Genomic DNA, 25979 nt, shown 5'->3' on the forward strand with positions numbered 1-25979 from the left:
AGCCATTTAAGGGTTTAAAAAATAACTGATGGAAGGCAATCTCTTTGCAGGTTTTGGAAAACCTGGATGAAATGGGTGATCTCCTGCAACTGAAGTATTCCCGGCACAGGAAGTCCGCGCGCCCTGAACTCTACGATGAGACAAGCTTTGAACTGGACGATTAAGTTTCCTGGTCCTGAGTTGCACCTAAAGACTTTGCCAGAAAGACACCCCCCCCCTTGCCTCAAAAGAAATATAAATGGATTTCTCCCCCCTTTCTATGCACAATTTTGGTTTCCACACCAGCTTAATTGAACTGAAGAAAATGTTGTGTTTTTAATGTCTCCAACTCGGGAGTGCAGAGACAAAAATATGGTTCCAGGTTTTAACTTTCTCCTCTCCCAAGTATGCTACTACAAATACACACACACACACACACAAACACACACACACACACACACACACACTCCCTAGAACATTTTTAATGGCAGCGAGCCCATGCTTTAGCTGCTACTGTGCAGATTCTTTGGTCCAGACTCTTTCAGGCATTCCAACCAAATGAGAGGGTTTGGGTTTTTAATTCAGTAAATCTCACTATATTTTTACTTATTTCACCTGCAGATGTGAGCAAGGGTCGTGGGCAGTAGCCGACCTCCTTGTTTCCCCATAAGTGCCCCAGCTACAACTCATCCATATCACTGGGAGCTCCAGGCAGGAGGGTAAAGAAATGTTGCTTCTACCATTTGCCGTGTTTGGACTTTATCCAAGGCTGAGTGTCAAAGCCATAGTTAATGTTTGGAGAAAGAGAGTAGGACTGGCCAGCAGGGACTAGAGATATCTTTGAAGGAAACTTTCCTTTTCCTCTTGCTGGTATCCTACAGTTTTACAGCTGAGCTCTTGAGGTTTGGAAAATTCAAGACTTTTGTTTCTAAGGAAAGGGGCAGAAAGCAAACACAAGCCAATTTTAGGCCTAGACTAAAACTGTAATGTTACAGCAACTGGAAGGTTTTTGGTGCCATGTGGAGTGAATGTTTCACTTGCACACATAACCCTTATTCCTCTAAGGAATGACTTGTCATTTTCCTATTAAATTTTTAGTAAATGGTGAGATTCAATTTCCTTTAGAGTTGACTCTCCAGACTATACTTGAATGTATTGATTCAAAACCGACATTAAAGAGCAAATTCTATTCAACTTTTTCAAGACTGACACCCCTGTTCAAGCCTATTAAATAGTTCTCACTGTCTGCTGGCACATGCGATCCAACTCTGGTGTAAAGTGGGCTTGTACACTATTGGGCAACGAACTGTAATTTACTTGAGTTGTCTCTCTTTCTGCCTCTGCTCTGTCTGTCTCTCTCTTTCTAAATGTGAACACAAACTTAAATGGAATAGTACCTCTTTGCTAATTGGATCTAGTTGATATGGAAAAAGCCAGTGGAAAACCTTATCTTTAACAAGCTCCCAGATGGTTCCCAGATTTGGAAACTCTAAAGAGCAGTGGTGACCTTTTAGCAAAGCTTCTGTAATAGTTCGAATGAGTTACAGAACATTCCACTCCATCAAATGACAGTATAAACAAATCACTTCAAGAGAGGTTTGACTCATGACACAGATGGACCCAAGCTCTCATGCTGTGTACTGAGATAGAAACCTAGGCCAGAACACCAGTGTTGAAGAGAGCAATATGCCCTGGTGCTCATGACTGATTAAAGGATAAAAGTGATCAATGTGGAAAGCTTTTTATGGGGAAAGTATAACCCCTACCAGGTATATCAACTTAAAAGTGGATCACAATGATGAAGTTTCTCACAAACATTTGTAAGGATCACTATCAGCAGAAGAGGAGAGGAAGTGAATTCTGACAACGCAGTTGCCCCATCCAGTCACTAGTTGTGATAACTAAATTCCAACTCTCCCCAATGATTTGGTGCACCATTACCAATGCAAAGAAAATATACGTGGTATACGTGTCCCCCCAAAAAGTTTTCCTCTTGAAAATGTGCATTTAAATGAAATTAATTCTAGTCAATTGTCCAAAATGTGTAAATGTCTTCAGTTCTATAAAAGGAACAGTAGACAAAGAGGGCAGTGGAACATCTGAGCTTTACTGAGGTACAGCAAGCAATCAACATCCCCTTCCATTCTAGATGTCCATCATCTTCATACACACCCCTTCACACCCACCCTTTGAGTTTTAAGCCTTTAGAGGCGTGTCTTTGTAAGCAGGAATATTCATCTATCACATGACTTTTATGGAGGATCTTGAGTCTGACTCATGATAAGAAAATAATTATTTATCTACATGGCCTAGGGAGCAAGGGGGACATTACTCCTGCTTCATCAAGATCCCAGAGTCCTGGGACAATTTATTACATTCCCAGGTACAAAAGAAAAAAAAAAAACTACCTCTGTCAGAGGGTTTACACTGAATACACTTATGAGAACAACTATAAACCAAATACAATGCTTCCTGAGAACATTAGGAAGGACCCAGATCCCACAGGGATGGTAATATAAGAGTATATGTCATATGTAGAATGTGGTTGGTTAAGAAGGTGATTATGAGAATTTTTAATTTTTATAAGAAAACATCTGCTAGGTTAATAAAACCACAATTTCAAATCGGTAGGGATTATTGAGTCTCAAGAACTATACCACAGCCAAAATGTCCCTTTGGCCAGTTTGGTTAAGAACGAGAATTTTCTAACCAAGCTCTGTTATGTACCCCAAACATCCCAAATGCATGTGTGTGTGTGCACAAATGCATGTGTGTGTGTGCGTAACTCATTCGAACTATTACACACACACACACACACACACACACACACACACACACACTTTTCCCTTCCTTTACAGAGCAAGCAAGAGTATAAAGATACAGAGGTGAGAATCTGGCTCTGGTGAGAATCTGGTTGATAAATAGATGGAAGGTGTTCTAAAAGTGGTATTCGTAGGGGGGATATTCGTAGGGGGGATACACTTGCTTAACGGGGAAATGGCATAGACACATTCCTAATCTTATTGTGGAACTGTGTTATTGTAGATGTTTGGCTACACTGCCTTTCAGCATGTTTTGGTTTGACAGACACCATGGGCTTCAGAATTCACTAGGAAGCTTATTAAAATGCAGATCGCTGGGCCCCCCACCAGACTTCCACATAATCAGAATAGCTGTAGTGCCCAGGAACTTATATTCAGCCAGCCTCCTCAGGAGCTTCTAACCCATGTCATAATTTGAGAACCATTGTTGGAGCTTTTGTTTGCATAGATCAGTTGTCCCTACTAACATAACAAACTTTGTCCTGATTCTCTGTTGACAAGGTGTTTATACTACTAAAGTTAAGTGAATTATTCCCATCTCTTCTCAATGGGACATTTTGTTCCCATTATCCAGGTACCTTCTCTTTCTACAAAGTTGGATATTAAGAATAATCTGCCTCTGATTATTTATTTACTCCAACAAAAGCTCTCAAATAGGGTAAAAGTTAACAATTCTTCACACATGTAATGTTCCTCTGTATTTTCTTCAGAGATAACCAGTATTATAAATGGCTTACTCTGACTTACAATTTTCAATGAGGAAAACTTAACTCTCTGTCATGTACTTGAATTTATGGCAATAATAACAACTATATTTTGAACTTACCTGGTAATTTCTTGGCTATTTTTCCTGATTTCTGTATGGACAACATATTTGAAATCTATTTTCTCAGAACACCCTATGCAGCTGTGTAATTTTTGGAAATTAAAAGGCATCTGTATTTTAATTGCTTCTAAGCAATTATTATGGGACATTGTCTTGTAGTATTATGAGCGTGTGTGTGTGTGTGTGTGTGTGTGTGTTTCCATGAAACATTTAGTGACCAATTTCATTTCATTCTGCCTATGAAATATTATTTTCTTTAATGGACAAATCACCAAAATAGACAATAATAAAAAATAACTGATGGTTCTGTGTTTGGATTACCCTAAATAGAGACTCAGAGATTTGCATTTAAGAATTTCATTAGGGGGGGAGCCCCAGTGGCTCAGCGGTTTGGCAATGCCTTCAGCCTGGGGCGTGATCCTGGAGACCCGGGATCGAGTCCCACGTCGGGCTCCCTGCATGGAGCTTGCTTCTCCCTCTGCCTGTGTCTCTGCCTCTCTCTCTTTCTGTGTCTATCATGAATAAATAAATAAAATCTTTTAAAAAAAAAGAATTTCATAAGGGAAAATGGGCAAGGGTGGCTGGCGCTGGCTTGAACTATGTCATAAGAACCAATTGTGCTCATCTGTTCCCAACTCCTCCTTCTGTGACATCAGAAATTATCTTGGTAGCTTGAAATTATGTAGGGAGAGTATTTACATCATGGAATCGGCAAACACTACAAATTCGGGATCTGGAGAGCCATCTGCTAAACCTTTACCAGCACACCACTGGGACCACATACAATGGAACAATATGTAGGATAGAGCGCGGAAACAGGATTGGAAAAGGGAGAAGCCTAACTATGATTTTATCATAAAAGGCCTTAGTCACTCCCCTGGGGAGCTATGCATCAGAGATGGCCATTCAGAATTATCTCAAAGTGAAGCAAGGGAGTCAGGCTTCTATGCCCTTTCTGCCATCAACTACAAGAGATACTACATCAACTACATGAGATACAAGTTGCCAAGGTAGAGGTGTGGGAGAGGGCATTACCTATTACCTTGGCCAAGACAATTCCATTCGGCCAAAGGCACTTCGGGGGGAAGAACTTGGCTTTGAGCTGACAGCAGTCCATCCACTTAAAAATAATTATGTCTAATTCAGCCCCTTTTAAAACATTTTAAATGGAAAATTGTAAATATAGAGTGAGAGAGAGAGAGAGAATAGTAGAATAAATCCATTATATCACCTAGCTTCAAACATTATCAATTTATGGCTAATCTTTTTAATCTAGTTCCCCACTTACAGATTACTTTGAAGCAAGCCCCAGAAATCATATGATTTCATTAGGGAATATTTCACTGAATCTCTCTAAAAGATAGAGATATCTTCACCTATCACTTAATTTGTCTCAATCTCATTAAAAGTGGTCTGTAGGGTAGCCCGGGTAGCTCAGCAGTTTAACACTGCCTTCAGCCCAGGGCATGATCCTGGAGACCCGGGATGGAGTCCCACATCGGGCTCCTGGCATGGAGCCTGCTTCTCCCTCTGCCTCTCTCTCTCTCTCTCTCTCTCTCTCTCTTTCTCCCTCTCATGAATAAATAAATAAAATATTTTTTAAAAGTAGTCTATAGGATAACAAAAGCATGACCATGAGTCAAATATTAATGTTTTCTTTCTCTATCTCATATCCTGCATGCAAATTTCCAGAATCAAGACTAGGAATTATTTCTAAAGCAGGTATGTAGTGTCTTGAAAGATAGCAAGTCAATCATTTTTTTGGACACTTATCATGTGTCAGACACTCTACAAAGAACTCCAATATACATTATCCTCGGGGCATTTTCATAGATATTAAAAGTGGACTCATCTTGGAAGATCAGTGTGTTGAAGTTGTCAGGGGATGCACAGTATGTAAAGAGCACTTCTAAAGCTCTAACAGGGTCTGCTTTACTTTTCTGAGAATGCTGTATTCCTTTTCCAGTCAAATTTCTTACAAAGTTATTTCAGCTAAACTTTATATATCAGCAGGGTATCTCGAGCAGGAATAAGAGAACAAGTGAGAGCAGCTTACCCATTTAGAAAAGCCTGATGCCTGTGACAGAGCTGAGGACAGAACTTGACATTTCTAAGTCAACTGGTCTGAAAATTATCACAGATACAAATCAGTAATGTATCCAACATAAGGAGGTCAGGGTAGAAGCAAGAAGAGATTTCTTTCTTTCTTTCTTTCTTTCTTTCTTTCTTTCTAAATTGTTTTTTTTTAATTTTTATTTATTTATGATAGTCATACAGAGAGAGAGAGAGAGAGAGGCAGAGACACAGGCAGAGGGAGAAGCAGGCTCCATGCACCGGGAGCCTGATGTGGGATTTGATCCCGGGTCTCCAGGATCGCGCCCTGGGCCAAAGGCAGGCGCCAAACCGCTGCGCCACCCAGGAATCCCCTTTCTTTCTTTCTTTCTTTCTTTCTTTCTTTCTTTCTTTCTTTCTTTCTTTCTTCTTTCTTTCATTTCTTTCTTTCTTTCTTCTTTCTTTCTTCTTTCTTTCTTTCTTATTTATTTTTCTTTCTTTCTTTTTGCTGTGGCATGAAACAGTGCTCCTTTTTACTTAGCCCAGATGCTAATTTTTATATGAAAAATATTGATTGAGGAGCCTAGGGATTTTGGCTCTCACCCAAGTTTATTCAGGATCTTTCTTAATTAGGTTTGGGTCGGCTACAATGCCTATGGCCAGGGTTAGGTCTGGCTCCAATCACCACATCATATTCTCTACTTCATCACTGGACAAGGAATAAGGCAGGGAAATTGCTGCTTCTTTGTTTCTCCAGCCCCATGAGTATGTTTTTTCCAGATTTTAAGCATGCATGGAGCAAATGTGTAAGGAAGACTGAAAGAAGTGTAATGGCTTCACTGTGAGGAGATCAATGTAGCCTACAACTTCACTGTGAGCCCCAGCAGGAACAAGGCTCCATGTGTGAAAAATGAATGGGTAGCAATGTGAGATCATGGAAAAAGATCTTAGCATCTTTTGAATGAAAATTTTTCAACACGTTGATGTAGTCAATCAGCCTAGGAGTTTTTCTAAAAAAAAAAAATCTGTTTTGCCAACGACACATGACTTTCCCATAATATGTCTATTTTGTAAATAACTGTAGTTAAGAAATGCAACTATTTTAATAATGTCCATACCAATTTCATATACTTTATCTTCTTAAAAACATCTGCCCAGGGGCACCTGGCTGGTTCAGTTGGTGGAGCATGCAACTCTTGATCTCAGGGTTGTAAGTTCAAGTCTCACATTGGGTGTAGATATTACTTTAAAAATATAAAATCTTAAAATATATATATAAAATCTTAAAAAATAAAAAATAAATAAAAACATCTCTGCCCATATCAGGCATCAATACAGCATGGTCCTAAATTATAGCTATCTATGATACAATGTGTTTTCCTTATGCGTAAAATAATGTGTTGATATTTAAAAATATTATTCAATTCCCCTAAAACATTTTCAAATAAATATTTATGAAGAGATTTTAATTCAAAAATTCTTAGATAAAACTTCAAAGTATACATTGATAAGATATATTTTTAAAGACATATTATCATTATCATATTATTTATTTATCATAAATAAATTATTCGTGAGAGACACAGAAAGAGAGGCAGAGACACAGGCAGAGGGAGAAGCAGGCTTCATACAGGGAGCCCGACGTTGGACTCGATCCTGGGACCCCAGGATCACGCCCTGAGCCGAAGGCAGATATTCAACTGCTGAGCCACCCAGGCATCCCAAGATATTTTGTTAATGAGACAACTTTAAGTAGGATCAACCAAATGTTATAGATTTTCTACATAGATAAATCTCTAAGTCCTATCAATAGTCAGTATTACCAGCATATTTTACAGAAAAAATAAAATATTTTATTAAAGTGAGTCCATTTCTAATAAGATAACACTGTTTTTAAAATTACATTTTTACTGTGCATTTATTATCTATAATAGCCAGGTAAAGAAGAAATATACCAGCTACTCAAATTAATTAACATAGACCTCAAGTGTGAATAAGAATGGAAGATCAGAGATTTCCAGATATTTGAGGGAAATCAGCAACACCAAAATGAGTGGCCAACATGAAAACAGAGAAAAACATTCAGTTTCAGAAACAGACAATTATGGAAAAGAGAACTTTTTAAATATTCTAATTATTATCCTTGCTGGTCAACCTTAATTATACGAAGATATCATATCCACAAAGCAAGAATAGGTTGATATGAAAAGGAACTGGAGTTCATGAAAATTTTAAATATTTAAATATAAATTTTGGTGAAAATATACCAAAAGAAAAAAAACAAGAAACATTTTAAAAATTTCTCAGAATATAAAGCAAAGGACAGGGGAGCCTGGTTGGTTCAGTGGGTGGAGCATGCAACTCCTAATCTCAGGGTGGTGGGTTTGAGTCCTACATTGAACATAGAGATTGCTTAAGGAAAAAATTTTTTAAGAGGAAACAAGAATATCCATAAAGCAAAGGACAAAAGAAGACATGAGAGAAAACTTAAACAATATAACAGATTCATACAGGAGGACCAATATCTATCTAATAATAACTAGAGAAAGAAAAAATCAGGAAAACTGAAGACAGTGTGGAAAAATCAAAGAAATAAAAGAAGAACTATTTCCCTGAAGCTGAAACAAAACAAAAGGTGGAAATGGCTCAGTAAATGTTGAGTTGATAATAAAAATAACTTTCACCTAAATGCATGTTTATGAAAGTTTGCTCCACCAAAGATAAAAGAGAAGAACTATAAAGTTTCCAGCTAGGGGGGAAAAAAAACTCAGCTACAAAGGTAAAAATAATAGATTTTATTTCTGAATATTATAAATGTGTCCTCCAGAGGTGCCTGGGGCGGGGCTCAGTCGGTTGGGCATCCCACTCTTGATTTCAGCTCAGGTCACAATCTCAGGGTCATGGGATCAGCCGCCTGTCTAGCTCTGCATCGGGACTGATGCCTGCTTGGGATCCTTTCTCTCTCCTGTCCTTCACCCCCCACCATTCCCCACCTCACACGCACGCTCTCTCTCTCTCTCTCTCTCTCTCTCTCTCAAAAAACAAAAATAAAATAAAATAAATAAATTATCCTCTGGAAATTTTGTTCATTTCAGACCCATCAACAGTGTATACAAATACTCATTTCTCCAATTTGTGCCAGTGCTGTTACCATTTTTGTAACCTTTGTCAATCTGATAAAGAAGAAAATGTGTTCTCATTAATTTCTGACTCCCACTTACTGGTGATACACTCTTATTCATATGTGGATTAGCTGTTTGTATTGGTCTTTTGCCCATGTGTTGTTTGTGTCCCTTGACACTTTTTCTATCACTAAGTTTCATTAGCATCACTGGATGCAAAAAAGACAAAGAAGCAGTGCCTTCAAATTCAGAGGGAAAGTAGCTTTAAATCTAAAATTCTGTATCTAGAAAAATCTACCTAATGAAAAGAGGGAAAAATAGGGACTTCTTTCCCCATAAAAGGTCCAGAAAGTTTATTTCCTCAGTACCCTTTCCTTAAAAAGTTATTTGACTAATCCTCAAAAATAAATACATCCTAACCGAAGGAAGACATGGCATCCAGAAAAAAGCAGAATTTATCTAGGAGTATCATGAAAATAAATCTCAGAATGATAATTTATTAATTAAAGTTTCCTAACATGAGGTGATAGACTATTATTTTTACTCATATAGAAGTCAAAATTAGTGGGCTCCAGGGTGGCTCAGTCGGTTAAGTGTCTGCCTTTGGCTCAGGTCATGATCCTGGGGTCCTAGGATGGAGCCCTGAGGCAGCTCTCTGGTCAGTGGGGAGCCTGCTTCTCCCCCCTCTCATTCTGCCACTCCCCCTGCTCATGTTCACTCTCTTTCTGTGTCAAATAAATAAAATCTTAGAAGGAGGAAGAGGAGGAGGAGGAGGAGGAGGAGAAGAGGAACTATTAGTGCCTGGGGTTGGCAAGCCCACTCCTCCACACAGTGTTGCAAGGACCCAGGCGATTTTCCCTCCTATGGCTCCACGAAGCCCGAAGACATAATAGTTTCATACATAATCATTTCATGTGTGGTTGAGGCTCTAGATTTTGACAAGGAAAAAGGGAAAGTGAGTGTGGAGGAAGCCCATCTCTTATCCCTGTCTGATGAGTGACAACCCTGACTCTTTGGACACATTCTAAGGAGTATGGCAGGTCCTGATTCCACTACCCAAGGGAGTATCCAGAGATCTACAAGAAGCAGAATTAAGGTAGATAAACACCCTAATAGCTCAGTTCCTATATATCCAGCCCTTCCCCCTCCCCACCCTGTGCTGCTCCAGCACCACCACATTTACCCCGTCAGATAGATGAGAACTTATAAGCTCTAACCCTATTCCTGTGATGGAGGCCAGAGTCGTGGCCCCACAGCCAATCAGTCATCCACCAGGTCAGAGAAGTGGCTTATACCATTTCTCATCTTCATCACCTCCTTCCATGTGAATGCATCCACCTGGTTCCCTAGAAATGACATGGGCAGTGGCTGTCATGTCTGAATGCCCTTCTCAGCTAAGGCACCTTTGAAAATGCTGAGCTGAGTCAGCTAGAGGAGAAGGTGAGTGTCCAACCCTGTGCAGCTCTCAGGCAATAAGACTTCTGTCTAGGCCATGAGAACTTTGGGCATCCTGAAACTAGCCCGTATGCTCCTCAGGATGGGAAAAGAGAGGTGATAGGTTTCTCACTTCTGTGATCTTCACTCTGTCTCTCAAATTGTCACACCTCACTTCAGGACCCTCCTGGGTTTCATTAGTGATGGGGAAAGCCAGCCACCCAGGGATTAGTACAGGTTTGTTTGGGGTTGGCTCTTTTACAATTACACTTTCACAGGGTAATAGCCTGAGGTCAACTCTTCAGTGAGTGCTGGAAAAAAGAAAATATGGTGCACTTTATGGCTTGTTTATCCATCTGCATCTTCCCTGGTGCACGTTCCTGGAGTCTCTCCTCTCCTGGGTTATGACCTTTCAGGGGTTTGCAGCTTGTTCAAAGCTACTCTTCAGTGACAGTTTAAGGACTAGGAGAGGTAGCCACTAAAAATAACAGCTTGTGCACTAATTCATTCCTGCCCCATCCCTATATAGTATCTTCCTCTGTTTTCACCAGCCTTATATACAGATGTGCATGATGTAAGCAGAGAATTTATATATAGTAAGTCCTCACCTTCCAGAAGTAAGAATCTGGGGACATGCTTTAAGAAAACTCTTGTTCATCAGAATTCGATGAGCATTCCTATTCAGGCATCTTGGATTTATATTTCCAAAGTTCATAATGAGACAGATGTTCTATTAAAGGGAAGATGTACCAGAAATAAAATTCTAAGAGTGAGCTTCACACTTCACAACTTGCTCTTTTTGCTTCTTGAAAAACAGTTTTGATAAAAAGATGCTTAAAATGAAAAAGAAATAAGGTGACAGATTGAATTAACCAAAGAGCTAAGAACTTATTTCAAAGCTGTCCTGTGGTCAACATTGTGTTCTTGAGTTGTACTCATAAGATATTCCAAGGCCACACTGCTTTCCACATTGTGTATTATCTATCAAATATTAATACATGAGACACACTAAAAATGTACATGCCTCTTAAATTTGAAATTCTTCCTCTGAGAATTTATACTGCAGAAATACTGAAGACCTTTAGTTTCTGATAACATTTCAGTCTAAGCAACCAAAACTCTCTCATTACAAAGTAGAAAAAACTAGAGAAAATGTAAGATCCTTTCAGACACAGAGCTGAGCCTGCAGGAAAGTTAGGGAAGTCAGTTGGCTTAAAAAAAATAAAGAGGAACCTAGAATCTCAAACTGTAACAGCTCAGCTGAAACTCTGGAGGTTCTATGGGTGTTTTCTGGCCTCATAACTTAGAGGCTTGGGTTTTAACACCCATGTAGGGAACATAGATAAGGACTGTGGCCAGTGAGAGGTGAGAAGTTGAACTAGAACAATCCACCCAAAGTTGCAGAAGGGGAGGAGTGAGGGAGGATGGGGCAACTGGGTGACAGGCACTAAGGAGGGGACTTGGTGGGATGAGCACTGGGTGTTATATTACATGCTGGCAAATTGAATTTAAATAAAATATTTTTTAAAAAGTTATGGAAAGCTAGTCTAGTATTTGATTCCAAATATCACAAGTTGGTAAGTTTTCTAGTAATAAAACTGTCCGTTTAAAAAAAAGAACAATTCATCCAAAAGTAGATAGAGATGACAATGACATTTTTCTTTCTAGGATCTAAATGGAGAAAATAAAAAAGGTCTACTCTGAGAATCCATAACCATAGATCTAATTTCATGGGTTTGGCATTCAGACTTACACTAGAATTTTCATGTCTATGAATTAACACATAACATGTTCTGAGTTGATAATACCCATTGTGTGCTTGGCAGAAGGTATGAGAAAGTTTCTCTGAAGGGGCATAATCTTACACCAGGATTCTCAATGAGGTCCCACAGAAGATGAGCTCAGGAACTAAAATTGCAAAACTCATGGGAAAAGAAACCACTGTCAAGCAGAGTGCTGAGAGTTGTTATCAGAAACAATGACAGTAGACGCAATAAAAAGTTATGTTCAAATGATTAAAGAAAGACATTTTTTAAAAAATAATAGAAAATATCAGGAGGGGACATATTTGGAAAATGGAACTTTTAGGAATGTCAAAATATGATAATTGAAAATAAAATCTCAATAGTAGGGTTAAATAGACGAAGTTTAAGAGAGAATTAGTAAACTTTCTTTAGAAAGAAAATTTTTTGGAATATGGTCTGAAGAAATTAAGAGATTAAAAATAATAAAAATTACATATATATATATACACATGTATATGTAAGAGAGTTTAAGAGCAAATTAAGGATATCACAATGATTTAACAACAAGGATCAAAGTATTATTTACAAAATCTAAATGTTAGAAATAACATAACTGTCTAAATAGACTTAATTTTGATTCCTCATTTTTTAAAGATTTTTATCTATTTTAAGATTTATTTAAGTTTAATGAATTCAAGGTTAAATGATACTGAAAAAATGTATCTATTGATATTGGAAATATTTTTACACGTATAAATATTTTTATAGATGTATAAATATTTTTATAAAACTAATTAAATATTTTAAACTTTTATTATATAATGCATAAGAAAATATCTGGATGAGTGTACTCCATTTTTCTCTGGGTAAAGATTCTAGCATGTGTAGGGGATGGAAGAAGTGTGATCTTCCACAATTAGAAAATAAAACAAACTGAATTTGAAGGAAAAATACCAATATACTAGAATAGCCCAGAACATTACTCTCTTGGGTTAACAATTCTTTTTTGTATTCTGATTTGATTTGAAGTCCCTGCTGGCTAGGTGCCAGGCCCTAAAGATACTAGTCAAGACTGCTTACAGGTTTATGGCTCTTCATTCAGAGACAAAAGAGTGGAGATGTCTCCTTAGAGGCCTTATGATCCATGCAGAGTGAAACCAGGATCTCAGATATGGAATGTTCATAATTCAGAGTTAACATCTAACCACCACGTCCCTTTATCTTCCACAGTCATCTACTTTGAGGAGCCTGCTACAAATTTTTCAAGACACTCTGCCAACTGCCCAGCAGCAAACATGGTAAGGATATTGACAGAACTGGACCCCACCTTGTTGTATAGGATGAATTTATTGATTTGTCCAACACCACTCCCCATCAAGTCTCCCAATGTTACAGAGTCTATACTCTGGGGGGACAGGATTGGCCATCCTCAATGTTCAGGGTAGAGACCCTGATCTTCTCATCGCTCATCAGGCTTTGGGGTGGGTTCCTCATCCTATTCTGAATCTTGGTTCCTGAGATTGACAGTAACTCACAAGGACCCAGACACTCACAAGAGAGAATCTAAGGAAAAAGTAATGATTTCAAGGGTGCACTCTGCCTTAAACTATAAGCTTCTGCTTTGGGAATCATACCATTAGATTGCAATAACATTATGTATCACAAGATACAAACACTGCCAATATACTCTCAGCACATTTCCAAACCAGGACAATCTTGTGCCTAATTACCCAATAATAACATATTCATTTGGTTAAATTCCTTTAACTTACTAAGCCCTAGTCTAAGAATATGACAAATATTGTGGCAGCACCTAGAGGGTGTTTGGAGGGATTTTTTCCCCAACTTATGGTATATTCTCAATCTTCTGCAAAGCCCTGTTTTCCCTTCTGTCTAGACTTCTGTATGATCTAAGTTCCCCCAATATAGAAATTCTAGAGCAGCCACTGAACATTTGTTAACTCATTTGTTTCTTAAATAATATTTGAGTCCAGCATCACTATTTCAATGTTTAAAATGAGGAAATAGAATAAGGGGAGCATGTAACTGGCCCATTGGCATAAGTCACGAAGCCATGAGAGTCTATTCAGTCTTTTGAGTCCAAAGGCCAAGTTCTCTCTACTCTCCTAAACCCCCTCCCTACACCATCATTTGTTGAGCAATGGTGTGTCAGGTTCCGAACTAGATGTTAGGAAAGAAAGACAACCACTCTGTCCCTATCTGCAAGGTGTTCATGTTCTGGCAAATGAACCCAATGGTCTGGCTAAATATAACAAATATTTACTGAAGGCCAGCTGAATTTGCAGTAATATTTAATAGAAAGAATCATGCCATCTTCAGGCTTATTTTAGTCTTTGCATTCTAGTACCTCTTTGTAGCAGATGCTCTACCTATGTCCTCTTGACCCACCCTGAAGGTTACCTGCAGTTTGGTGGACATTTTCCTGCACACTGACAACTTCCTACCACAACACTTGCCTCCTCCTTCCTAAGGGTTTTCTCTGCACCTAGTAGCCACCTGTCTACACAATGCAGGAGTTTCCAGGAGCAACCCTCCCCAGGGAATGATGGGAATTGACAAGTGAGCACTTCAACCTTTTTGAAGTTGGGGGGATAACTTGAAGTTATGTTCTATATAGTTTCTCAGTGTCCTCAGCAAGTTAGAGCTCCAGATGCCTATGGTGGTAACCTGCTCATCAATGAACACTTTATTGGTTGTTTTTTCTTTCTTGTTTCCATTCCCCACTCTCTCATTCTGCTTGTGGAATTACCTCCCAAATAAACTAACTACTGGCACCCAAATTCTTATCCCTGGGTCTTCTATTGCATAAATCCAAGCAAAAAGATATCTCTTTCCCTTCCACCTCCAAACATTTAACCTTGAGGCCTGTGGTCATTGCAGTCACAAGAACTTGCCCACCACACATTGTTATAACCTACTCCAAGAAACCAGACACTGATATGTCTATAGGACCATCTTGCCAAAAAACAAAAAACAAAAACATCAGCTATGTAGACAGTGCCCGGTCTAGATCAGCTGAATTTCAGCTAATTCACAGACACATGAGTAACAGATAAATGCTTATCACTATAAACCACTAAGTTATCACACCAACAGAAGGGAAGAGCTATATGTTTTAGGATGATAAGAACTAAAATGAAAGAAAAACAAAAGTTTGAGGAAGATTATTTTCCCTCAAATATGAAAGACTTAAGAAATAATATATAATGTTTTAACAGTAATAAGAACCAGTAAGAATTTAAAATAAATTTAAAAATAAAAGACATGAGACAATAATTTCACATACAGAAGAATATTGATTTCAGATAGCAATAAAAAGAAATATAAAATAAATCCATAGTAAAGTGCCATTTCCAATTTTCTATCTATTAAATATATGAATGACAGAAACTGAGTTTTGGAAAAACTAGTCCAGTGCTCTTAAAATAGTGTCCAAGCACTGTGCAATGATCTCTAGGGCTCATCTCCAGTATTATCTCCACCTCTCTAGCCTTTCAGTTCCACTTCCATATTTCTTTTTTTTTTTTAAGATTTATTTATTTAAAAGAGAGAGAGAGAGAGAGAACAAGCAGGAAAGGCAGAGGGAGAGAGAATATCAAGCAGACTCCATGTTGGGCATGGAGTTTGACCCAGGGCTCAGAGCCTGACACCGGTCTCGATCTCATGACCTGAGCCAAAACCAAGAGTCAGACGCTTAACTGACTGCACCCCCCAGGCTCCACTCCCATATTTCTTAAGTGTTCTTAGAATCTTCCTGCCCCAGACACTTCCCATCCATTGTTCCTCCCACCTGGGAGTTTTCATTCCTTCTCCTCCTCACCCTCATTCCTCAGCTTTTTATTGCTCTTTCTGTCAGTTGACATAATTTTACTAAGGATTGACAGATAGAACTATTCACATTGTTTAAATTATTTTCTCTCTCTTTACTAATTTTTGTTTTGAAGACATCTACTTGATTTCATGCAAGGCAAGTGTATCAAATTCAAATCCACTTCTTTCTAATGGAATCCCCTCTAAAATGTAAATATAGAGTAATTCTTCATTGACCACCTGATATGGGTATTACATTACTTTTTCACAGCTTATTATCTCATAAAATAATGGCAATTATATTTCAAGGTAACTATAAATGTACTCATTTTTATAGGTCAAGAAAGAGAAACCCAAAAGGGAAGTAAGGGGACTTCGGGTTCAGCTCTGATATGTAAAGAGCTCGAAAGTGTCACTCCTTTCCTTATAGCAAGAAATGACAGAACAAACTGAAAATCAATGACCTTTTTGGACTCATCAGAGAACAGAGACATGCAAACAGAGACAGAGCCATCCAAAAGTGACAGTCATGATTTGCTTACCTGGACAGAAGCTACTAGATCCATAAAGTAATAGGGACAAAGGTAATAATAAAGTAATAATAATAAATAATAATAATAAATAATAATAAAGTAATATTCAAAGGTAATTCTGATGAATTTCTGGAGGCTAAGTATGAACTAGCTTGAGAGTTAGAAACTCCTTAGGGCCTTGGAATTGAAAGGGAGAAGAGCAACTCTCACAGGGTTTACCTCTAGGGAAGATAAGCGTAAGCTATCTTCAAGCTATAGAAACTTCCTGGATAGAATATCCGAGAACTGTAGTCAATTTTGAGAAATATAACACCCAAGTAACTGGAACGTCCAAAAAAGAAAGAAATGATGAAGCAGAAGAAATATTTGAAACAATAATGGCTGAGACTTTTCCAAATCTAATAATGGGTACTAAAATATCACAGATCAGGAAAGCTCAGAGTACCCTAGAAGGATAGATACAAAAACAAACAAACAAAAACAAAAAACTTAGACATTTCATACCCAAACTGCGGAAAAAGATGAAAAGAAAATCTTGAAAGAAGCCACAGGTAAATAACACCTTTCCTAGAAAACAAGAATAAGGATTACAGTGGACTTCTCATCAGAAACTGTCAGCAAAAGGAGAATGAAGTGAAATATTTGAAGTCTTTCCTTTTTTAGATTTTATTTATTTATTCATGAGAAACACAGAAAGAGAGGCAGAGACATAGGCAGAGTGAGAAGCAGGCTCCCTGTGGGGAACCCGATATGGGACTCCATCCTGGGACTCTGGGATCACACTCTGAGCCAAAGGGGCAGATGCTCAACCACTGAGCAACCCAGGCATCCCAATATTTGAAGTCTTGAAGAAAAAAAATCATCAACCTAGAATTCTATATCCAGTGAAATAATCCTTCAAAATTGAAAGAGAGGGGTGCCTGGCTGGCTCAGTCAAGATCAAGTATGCAACTCTTGATCTTGAGGTTGTGAGTGCGAGCCCCACATTGGGTGTAGAGATTACTTAAAACCTTTTTTAAAAATTGAGGGAGAAATAAAGACTTTCTCTGACAAATAAAAACTGAGGGAATTCATCATAAGTAGACTTGCTCTGCAAGAAAAGTGTTAAAAGAAGTTCTTTAGGCAGAAGAAAATATAGGTCAGAAAAACTTAGATCTACATAAAGAGCAAAAAAGTGTCAGAGAAAGAATAAGTAGAGGTAAAATAAAATATTTTATTCTTATTATTCAGAGCTTAAATGACAATTTGAAAAGTAATAATTAACAATATATTGTAATACATGGATACATGAAAAAAAAGAACATTAATGTCACAAAGGATAGGAAAGATGAATTGGGAGTATTTTGCCAAAAGGTACTTAGATCTCATGTATCATCTCATTATTTGAAGATGGACCTAGAATCACTTTTTTTTTAAGATTTTATTTATTTATTTGAGAGAGAGAGAAAAATGATGAGCCAGGAGAGGGGCAGAGGAAGAAGGACAGGCAGATTAATTATAATCTAAATATATCAATAAATCACTTTAAATATGAATGGCCTAAATACACCAATTAGGAGAGAAACTGCCTGAGTAAATGAAAAATCATAGAGTTGGTTAGTGGGAGGAACCCAGATATGCTCCTCAAATTACCTGAAATTATAATAGAGGCTCTTGTTGCTTTACCAGAGCAGGTCAGTGTTTCTTTATTATATAATTTTTTTAAAAACAGACTCAGTCAGCCACTGACATGTTTAACATATGAATATCTCCTGAATTAAGTTACAACTATTGAAACCTAAAAGAACACATAAAGCAAAAATCTAAAATAACCTTAGATATTCACAAAGTTGTTAAGGTGGTTGCATATACCAATTAGGAAAGGTCAGAGACAGCGTTTAGAGCATGAGTTCCATTGCTCAGCAGAGCCAGCCAGACTATTTCTGCCTTTTCACTCCACTACCCCTGGCTTTATGTCTGTCTCCTCATTATCTCAAAATGGCTACAATAGCTCTAGACTTCATACCAACATTCAAAACAGGGAAAGAAGGAAAAATGTATGTATCTTTTTCTGCAGTTTGGGTACAATATGTCCCATTTTATCAGGAAAACAAATTCTTTCCCTGAAATTCCCCCAGAAGACCAACTGCCTGCATCCAATTGTTTGGAACTACATCACATAGCCATCTGTAGCTGCAACAAGACAGGGCTAAGAAAATGAGTATTTCACTTTTCTAATCTGTGTAAGTAAGATAGGTGAGGGAAAAGAAAGTAGACAAACCCCTTAGAGTGGCTATATAGTTGCACATTCCTCCAGAAAAGAGAAAATCTGCTTTTCCAGGTATCACTAGTTTTACTTATTCTTCCTTTGTTGTCTGAACTTATAATTTCTAAAAAAACTGTTTTCATAGAATATTCTCTATTTTAGCCAAAAGTCCACTTAAAACTGAAACAAGTCTTTCTTCTTCTACTTAACATTTTTGGGGGGGTTTAATAGACATAGAGCTAGTCTCCAAGCTATAACAGGGACTGTATTTATGCTTCCATGGATTATGACACTTCAAATGAAAAGTTAGAACTTATGTGAACATGCTATGCAGATGACATATAAAATCCCTCTAGATTTTGCTTATAGGAGGTGCATGTTATTTCATTCTAGGAGGACATGGGGTGTTTAGAGGACCAAGTCAGGAATCAGAGAAAACGTTCTCAACTCTAAGTGTTTGAAAATCCAACCCCAGATGGTTTTCATAAACAATAAAAGGGGCTTCTCAGCTTCAGCAGGGTTTTTATCATTGGGTCAGCAATATCACTGAGGACCTTGTTTTTGTTTTTTTTTTAGGGGGTTTGTGTGTGTTTTCTTAATCTGTCTTCTCTGCCATCGGTGACATTGGCTTCTCCCTAAGGCTGGGTCATCTCATGCTCACATAATGGCTACCAACAACTACAGGACTACCTACTATTGGCTCACACACTGTAAAATGAAAGAGATAAAAATATATCTTTCTCTTACCCCAGTAATTTAGTTTGCAACAGTCCTTCACTGGGCTCTGACTGAACTGCACTAATTATTGCCTCATTAAGAACACAAAGATCTGATTGGCCAATCAAGGCCCCTCCCTACAGGTGGGGATTTTTTTTCTCCCATCTCCTGCAAAGCGCCAAGTGCATAGTTGCTTTGGGGGAGAGACAATGGATGAGGGTGCTGGGGAGGCAACCATAATTTCCACAAAAGCCAGATTCTTGCATTCTTCCTTTACCATCTGAGAGCAGACGTCCCCATGAATCCATCCTCTCCAACATATGAGTAGTAAACCCTTCTCAACCCACCCTTCAGGGGTCCTGTGAGGACTGAATAAGATAGCATAAATGAAGATGCTTTGAAAACTGTAAAGTGCTCAGTGATATAAGGTCCATTTAAATTATTAAGTGCTGAAGGTAAACTTCTGGATGAATTTCCATGATACACACAGGGCAGCTGCTGTCAGTGATATACCTGGTTCACTTGACCTTTTCCAGCTTCCTACTGCTGATACCCATATCTTTTTGCTGAGGTTTTTCTCTGGGCACTGGAGCCCTCTCTGCACTTGTGGGAGGTAGGTCACAAATGCTAAGGGATTTAATATCTTTCTACCCTGCCCCGGAGCAGCATAGCTGTGACAGACAGAGTTGGGAAATAAATATATTAGCCCTGAAGTGAAATACTTCTGGAGCATATTCTACAAGAATCCCAGAGTGGTGAAGCTTGAGTAGGCTCCAGCTGTCCACCATGGTGACTGGCCTCTTAAAAGCATCTTCCATGGGCTTCCTTCCTTGCCAATCTCATTCCCCTTGCCTACCCCTGTGTCCTGAATTGCCCCTCAAATAAACCTCTTATACTCGTATCCTGCTCTTAGGGTCAGTTCTGGAGGAATCCAAATGAAGACATAAATCAAACTAATATGCAAATATGAGAATGCTTATTTGACATGAAAAGTATGTTTCAGAATTTTATTTTAAAATACATTCAGTGATTCTTTTTAGGTGATTTCTGTGAGTTCTCATTTTCTATGTATAGCATACCTTTGTTTCTAATTAATTCATTATGTTGCCAGGCTAACAGAGGGGTCAAACACAGCCTGCCTCCAGAGAAAGATAAAACACAAGCAATGGTACACAGATGTATTTTTCACAAAGTCCTGTCCTGAAGATAGATAATGCTATTAGAACCTAGAATCTATAATTAGTATATTTATCAGTAAAATACACACTAGACTGTGATGAATTTGCATGTTTGAAGACAGAAGAAAAAAAATACGTTCAAGATGCCTTCACTTAGCCATTATTTTTTAAAAAGTTCTGTTTTACCCAGAGTTCATTTCTATTACAACCAAGTAATTAAACTGAACCAAACAGGTCATTTCGTTTCAGCTCATAAGAAATGATGGCCTGTTGGGTTATATGAGCATTTTGAATGGATAATTTGGTTTTGACCATTTAGCAGGGCTGGATATGAGTATTATAAATGGAATGTTAAGTTACATTTGTTTTCTAATTTTACAATTGAAATCACACTTGGTTAAAAACCTGCCTCAGCGCCTTTGCACATAGTGATCCGTCTGTCTGGAATGCGAATCTCTGTATGCCTGTTGTTTCTCACTATTCTGGTGGTGGAAAGTCCTTCTTCATCCACTATCTCAAACTGTGCTGAGCTGTCTAATACTGTAGTCACTAGCCATACGTGGATGTTGAGCACTTCAGAGGTACCCTGAAAAAATAAATGTAAATATATGTATTCACATATATGTAGAATATATACTAGATTTTAAAGACTTAGCATTGGAAAAAAGAATGTAAAACGTATCATTAATAATTTTTCTATTGATTACATGTTGAAATTTTATTTTGGATATATTGAGTTAAAAACATATTATTAAAATTATGCCCTTTTTAAAGACCTCTCTTAATGTGATTACAAGAAAATTTAAAATGACATAGGTGGCTCATATTTTGGCTTATGTGGTATTTCTATTGTTCAGTGTTGATCTAGAGTAATGCCCACACCACCCTCAGCATTCTGCTGTCTTGTCGTCATAGCACTTTATCATCACTCTTACAAAAGTAAATTCTAAACTATTTACTGAGTACTGGAATTGCACAAGTAAATTCTAAAGTGGTTACTTGTATACTGTAAGACCCAAGAATCTTGTCAGCCATGCTTACTCTAAACCGGTGTCTAGCACATAGTAGAGTTGAAAACATACTTTATGAGATTAATAGATGGAAGAATAAAAGAATGAATGAGCTCTGTTTCCCAAAGTCTTACCCTGTCAACTGCAACTCAACCTCATTGAGTATTCACCAGGTTAGTGAGCTGGACTAGGTCCCCCTAGAGGGAGAGAAGGAGTAGTCACACAAAAGAAACAACTTGCTCACTGGCCATTTCTTAATTGTATTTTGTGGTTCTCTTTAGGAAATCATAACCAGAAACGAAAGACAATTTGGTTCATCTGGTAAGAATGACCAACACACCTAAGACAGAGCTAGCTGACCAGAGGCTTTGCCAGTTATTAGGCAGCTAATGACTCAGTAACTAAGGCGATTGACTAGGATCAAAAAGACTGTAACTGACCTTCTGCTTACTGAACAATCATTACAACAATCAAGAAATTGGAGGTACTTCGTTGGGCTAGAAGTCACCACTAATTGCTGGCCTCTGAGTCTCATAACTGCCATCAAATGGCTAACAGTGACATAATTAAACTTCATAGTTGACAACCCCATTAAGATGAATGGGAAAGTTCACACTCCACTCACTACTATTATTCTTAGATTTGCCTGTCTGCATACTCAAAGACTTTGTCCAGACCAAGTCAAAATGTACTTACACTTCACTCACTGAATTGGCTCAATCCTGTATAGAACATCAAGAGTCTGGGCTTAAGCAATCATGGTGCTCTATAAGTTATGTGAAAAATTGTACATTTCTCCCCTTATTATTTTAGAAGAGAGTTTTATATTCAAAGAATGGAGGAAGCATGTCGTTTTCAACTCACGTCCAGAGCCTAGGGTTTAAGGTGTATCCTGGCCAATGATTTAGAAAGGTTTAAAACAAATTTTTAACCCCTTTCTGTTCCTATTCCCTGATTTTGGATATGCTCCCTGCAAAATGATTTAGTTTCCATGAAAAAAAGAGAAGCACTTCATTTTTGCACACATACTATTATAATTATGCCTTTCCTAAGACATAAATTACTTCAAAAAATTAAAAACTTATCATCTAGCATGAATATATAAATAAAAAAAGCCTTCCTGGGATTCTCTACTGGTCTTTGTCAAATGCCTGGAAAATTTGAGCCTACTTAATATTTCAATATTCTTTTCCAGATGTGACAAATGTTCAGTTATTTGGAAATGCCTGGATTATTAACTAAATTTTTCAGTTTTAATAAATTATCATTATTATGAGGACATGACCTGATAAAAGGCAATCTGTCTCTCTACCTCATATCTACATGCCTGTTAGTTGGCCCCACTGTCTCCATTCATCATTTTTTTAACCAATAATTCTCACCTAATCCCACAAACACACTTACTCAATTTCATCCTTGTTCTCGTTCTTTCCCTCCACTGGAATGTCTTCCTTTTCCCACTTGTTTCTCCAAGCCCTTGCTGCCATTGGATCCCTGTTCAATGCCTTCCTCTTCCTTGAAACTTGAGCATAGTAATTGACTTCTATTTGAAAAACCAACAGCATGCATAGTTTATATCACTTCTTTCCTGTCTTTCATCCTTCCTTTCTTCCACCCATCTCCTTCCATGCATTTAAAAAAAATACCTATTGAGGGTGCCTGGGTAGCTCAGTTGGTCAAACCTTCTATTCTTGATTTCAGCTCAAGTCATGATCTCAGGGTCTCTACCAGGGGTTCCATTCTCAGCACAGAGTCTGTTTGAGACTCTCTCCCTCATTTTTTTAAACTCCTCTGTCAAATAAATAAATAAATCTTTAAAAACTCACACGCACACATATTACTCTTCAACTATGCACCAAGACCCAAACAATAAGTAAAACAGACCTGTCTCCTGCCCTCATGAAGTTCCTATTAGGAGAAGAGACCAATATGAATCAGTTTATCTTGTCTCCATATATATCTCACAACCCCCTTGAAGGCAGGAACCACTTTTCATGTTGTAGGGCAAAGGAGATTTCCAGGAATGCCTCTTGATTGACTGCTATCCCCTAAGTGATTTTGGTATTTATGTTCATAATTGACTTGGTGTATTTGCCTCTAGGACTCCGACTCAGGTTTTCAGTGAATAGTTGCCCACCATCCCCCAGTCAGGGTCTTAAACCTTTGGGGTGGAGGGTTATATACAAAGGAAGTGAAGGGAGTGGACCTTATCCTAAAGAAGCTGCCAAGATGGTGCCCATATCTAGAGATTTGTAAGTCAAGACATAGCTTATACTTCAGTTTCAGTGATTCTTCCTCTTCAAAGGGTTGCCGCTGCTATATATTAACTCTTTCAACCAACAGTGTTGACCTCACTCCTTCTGCACAGACCAGTCCTGAGGCCTGATGCAGGAACTCTTACTTGGGTAGCTTTATCCTGCTATGATAAAACCTAGTTAACAAGCATGTGAATTTATCCTTAAAAGATCATTTCATACTAAAGTTTCTCTCTTGAAAATGATTCCAAATGAGATAAAGTAGCAAGTTTCTCCTAGTATATATAAATGTGAATTGATTTCCCGGAACTCAAATAATAGATCATTTTAAAATAAGGTCCCAAAAGGCACAGGGGCAACTTTATTGACTTTTTGCATCTACTTCCTTCATAATCTCTGAAATCAAGCCAACAGAGACAATCTGAGACTTAAACCTTAAAAAGGAATAAAAAGTAAGTTAAGATTGTCAATGCCGAATATCATTTGTGCAATGGTTTTTGTTGGGTAAATAGGTCTCCCTTGGAACACTGTCATTTGTGTATTTGCCACTTGAAGATGCATCTGTTCCTTTAAGCTGTAATTTTCCTGGAGCAGAGACCTATTGAGAATGTCTTTGTATTACTGCAATTAGCACTAAATTTTATGTTCCTAGAAGTTGGTCAGCCCCAAGACTAAATAATAAACCTCAACATCATGAGAACCATCACTATAAACTCTAAGTTACCTTCTAGTAAAAACTTGTCTCTCCATATCTCTCTCTCTCTCTCTCTTTCTCTCTGAGGCTCTTTGGATCTCACTTCCCAACCAAGGGAACAGTAGGAATGCAGTGTATGAGGCTGGAGAAAAGCACTGTATTTAGAATGTGTTTTGCTTATTTTACCATAAACCCACTTGACTTAATTCATCTACATGCAATGCTGTATGTACTTGAGAGAAGGAAAGAAAGAAGAAAAAGAAAGAAAGAAAGAAGAAAGAAAGAAAGAAAGAAAGAAAGAAAGAAAGAAAGAAAGGCCCTGAAAATACCACAGAAGGAAAATGACATTTGAGTTAAATTTCCACCTTCTCTGGATTTTGTTACCAAGAGCAGCTCCCCACCCCCCAGTGAGCGGGAGGGGTTAGCAGCCAGCTTCATTAGCCATAATAATAATTACACACACTTTCAAAGAGGCTTTTATCCCCAAGGCTTGAAGTGCTCTATAAACATTAATTAATTTAAGCTCTGGGTAGTCCAGTGCCATTATGTCTTTTGTAAAGAAGCGTAAACAGAAGTACGGGAAGTTAAGTGGTTTCCACTAGGCTCTGTTCAGCCAGTCACTCCGTGGCTATGAACAAAATAGGGCTTGAATGACAGCTTCCAATGCCAGGCACCCGCCCTGGGCAGGGGTGGCGGTGGAGGGGGGGCATGCTGGGAGGGAGAGAAGGAAGGGGGGATTCTGCAAAGTCGGGGGGGGGGGAGTAAGAAATGGCTACATTTTAACCAAAGTAATAAGCAAACAGCAGCACAGATGGTAAAACAGACCTCAGCTGGGAGAAGTCAACTGCGTCCCCCATCAGTTTTTTTCAAGGCAGGGCTTCTCAAGCTTTAACCGGAAACCACTCGCCTGGGCACCTTGCTAAACTCTGGGTCCCAATTCAGCAGGGCCCTTGTGAGGTCTGAGGGTCTTATTTCTCAACAAGTTCTCAGGTGATGCTGAAGGATGCTGCTGGCCATGGATCACATTGTGTGATAACTGCCTGTCATTTTTTATTGTAGATCTTTATCCGGTTCTGTACTACTTGACTTGTTTTTCAATGCCTGCATCTTATTTTTTATTTTTTCCTTTTAAAATTGTGGTCTGATATTTATAGGGGGAAACACACAGGCCATAAGTGCTCAGTTCTATGAATTCTAGCGAATGCATGCACCTAGGTAATCCACACCCCTATCAAGATAGAGAGATCATCGCCATCACCCCCAGAAAGTTCAGGGCCCTCATTTTGTGTAACTAGGTTATAAGATATATCTACAAGGTCACAATAAAAACAATATCTTCATTAACTTTGGAAATGAGTGGCACATGACTTTCTTAAACCTTTTAAGTTAAGAAAACGGAGTCATCATCAGCCCCACTCATTTCACGGTGACCTACTGTGGAATTTGGAGGCAGAGTTGCAAACACATTATGCTGCAAACATCAGGCTGGAATCTAGGTCACCTGCCCTTTGATCCCATCTGTAGAAAGACTGCCAA

General features: G+C 38.3%; 1 protein-coding gene and 1 long non-coding RNA gene across 3 annotated transcripts in view; one reads left to right on the forward strand and one right to left on the reverse strand.

The window, feature by feature from the left end:
• SPTLC3 (serine palmitoyltransferase long chain base subunit 3) overlaps positions 1–3930 on the forward strand; it is a 148929-nt gene extending 144999 nt beyond the window's left edge. For both annotated transcript variants that reach the window (XM_026002406.2, XM_072736404.1), the window contains exon 12: positions 51–3930. In XM_026002406.2, the coding sequence (XP_025858191.1) occupies positions 51–164 (114 nt within the window). In that variant the 3' untranslated portion in view covers positions 165–3930. The remainder of the gene's footprint in view (positions 1–50) is intronic.
• Positions 1–25979, reverse strand: part of LOC112922752 (uncharacterized) — a 217799-nt gene that overhangs the window by 166551 nt on the left and 25269 nt on the right. The gene's annotated exons all lie outside the window — the stretch shown is intronic.

This window comes from Vulpes vulpes, chromosome 14, assembly GCF_048418805.1.
Source record: "Vulpes vulpes isolate BD-2025 chromosome 14, VulVul3, whole genome shotgun sequence".
NCBI lineage: Eukaryota > Metazoa > Chordata > Mammalia > Carnivora > Canidae > Vulpes > Vulpes vulpes.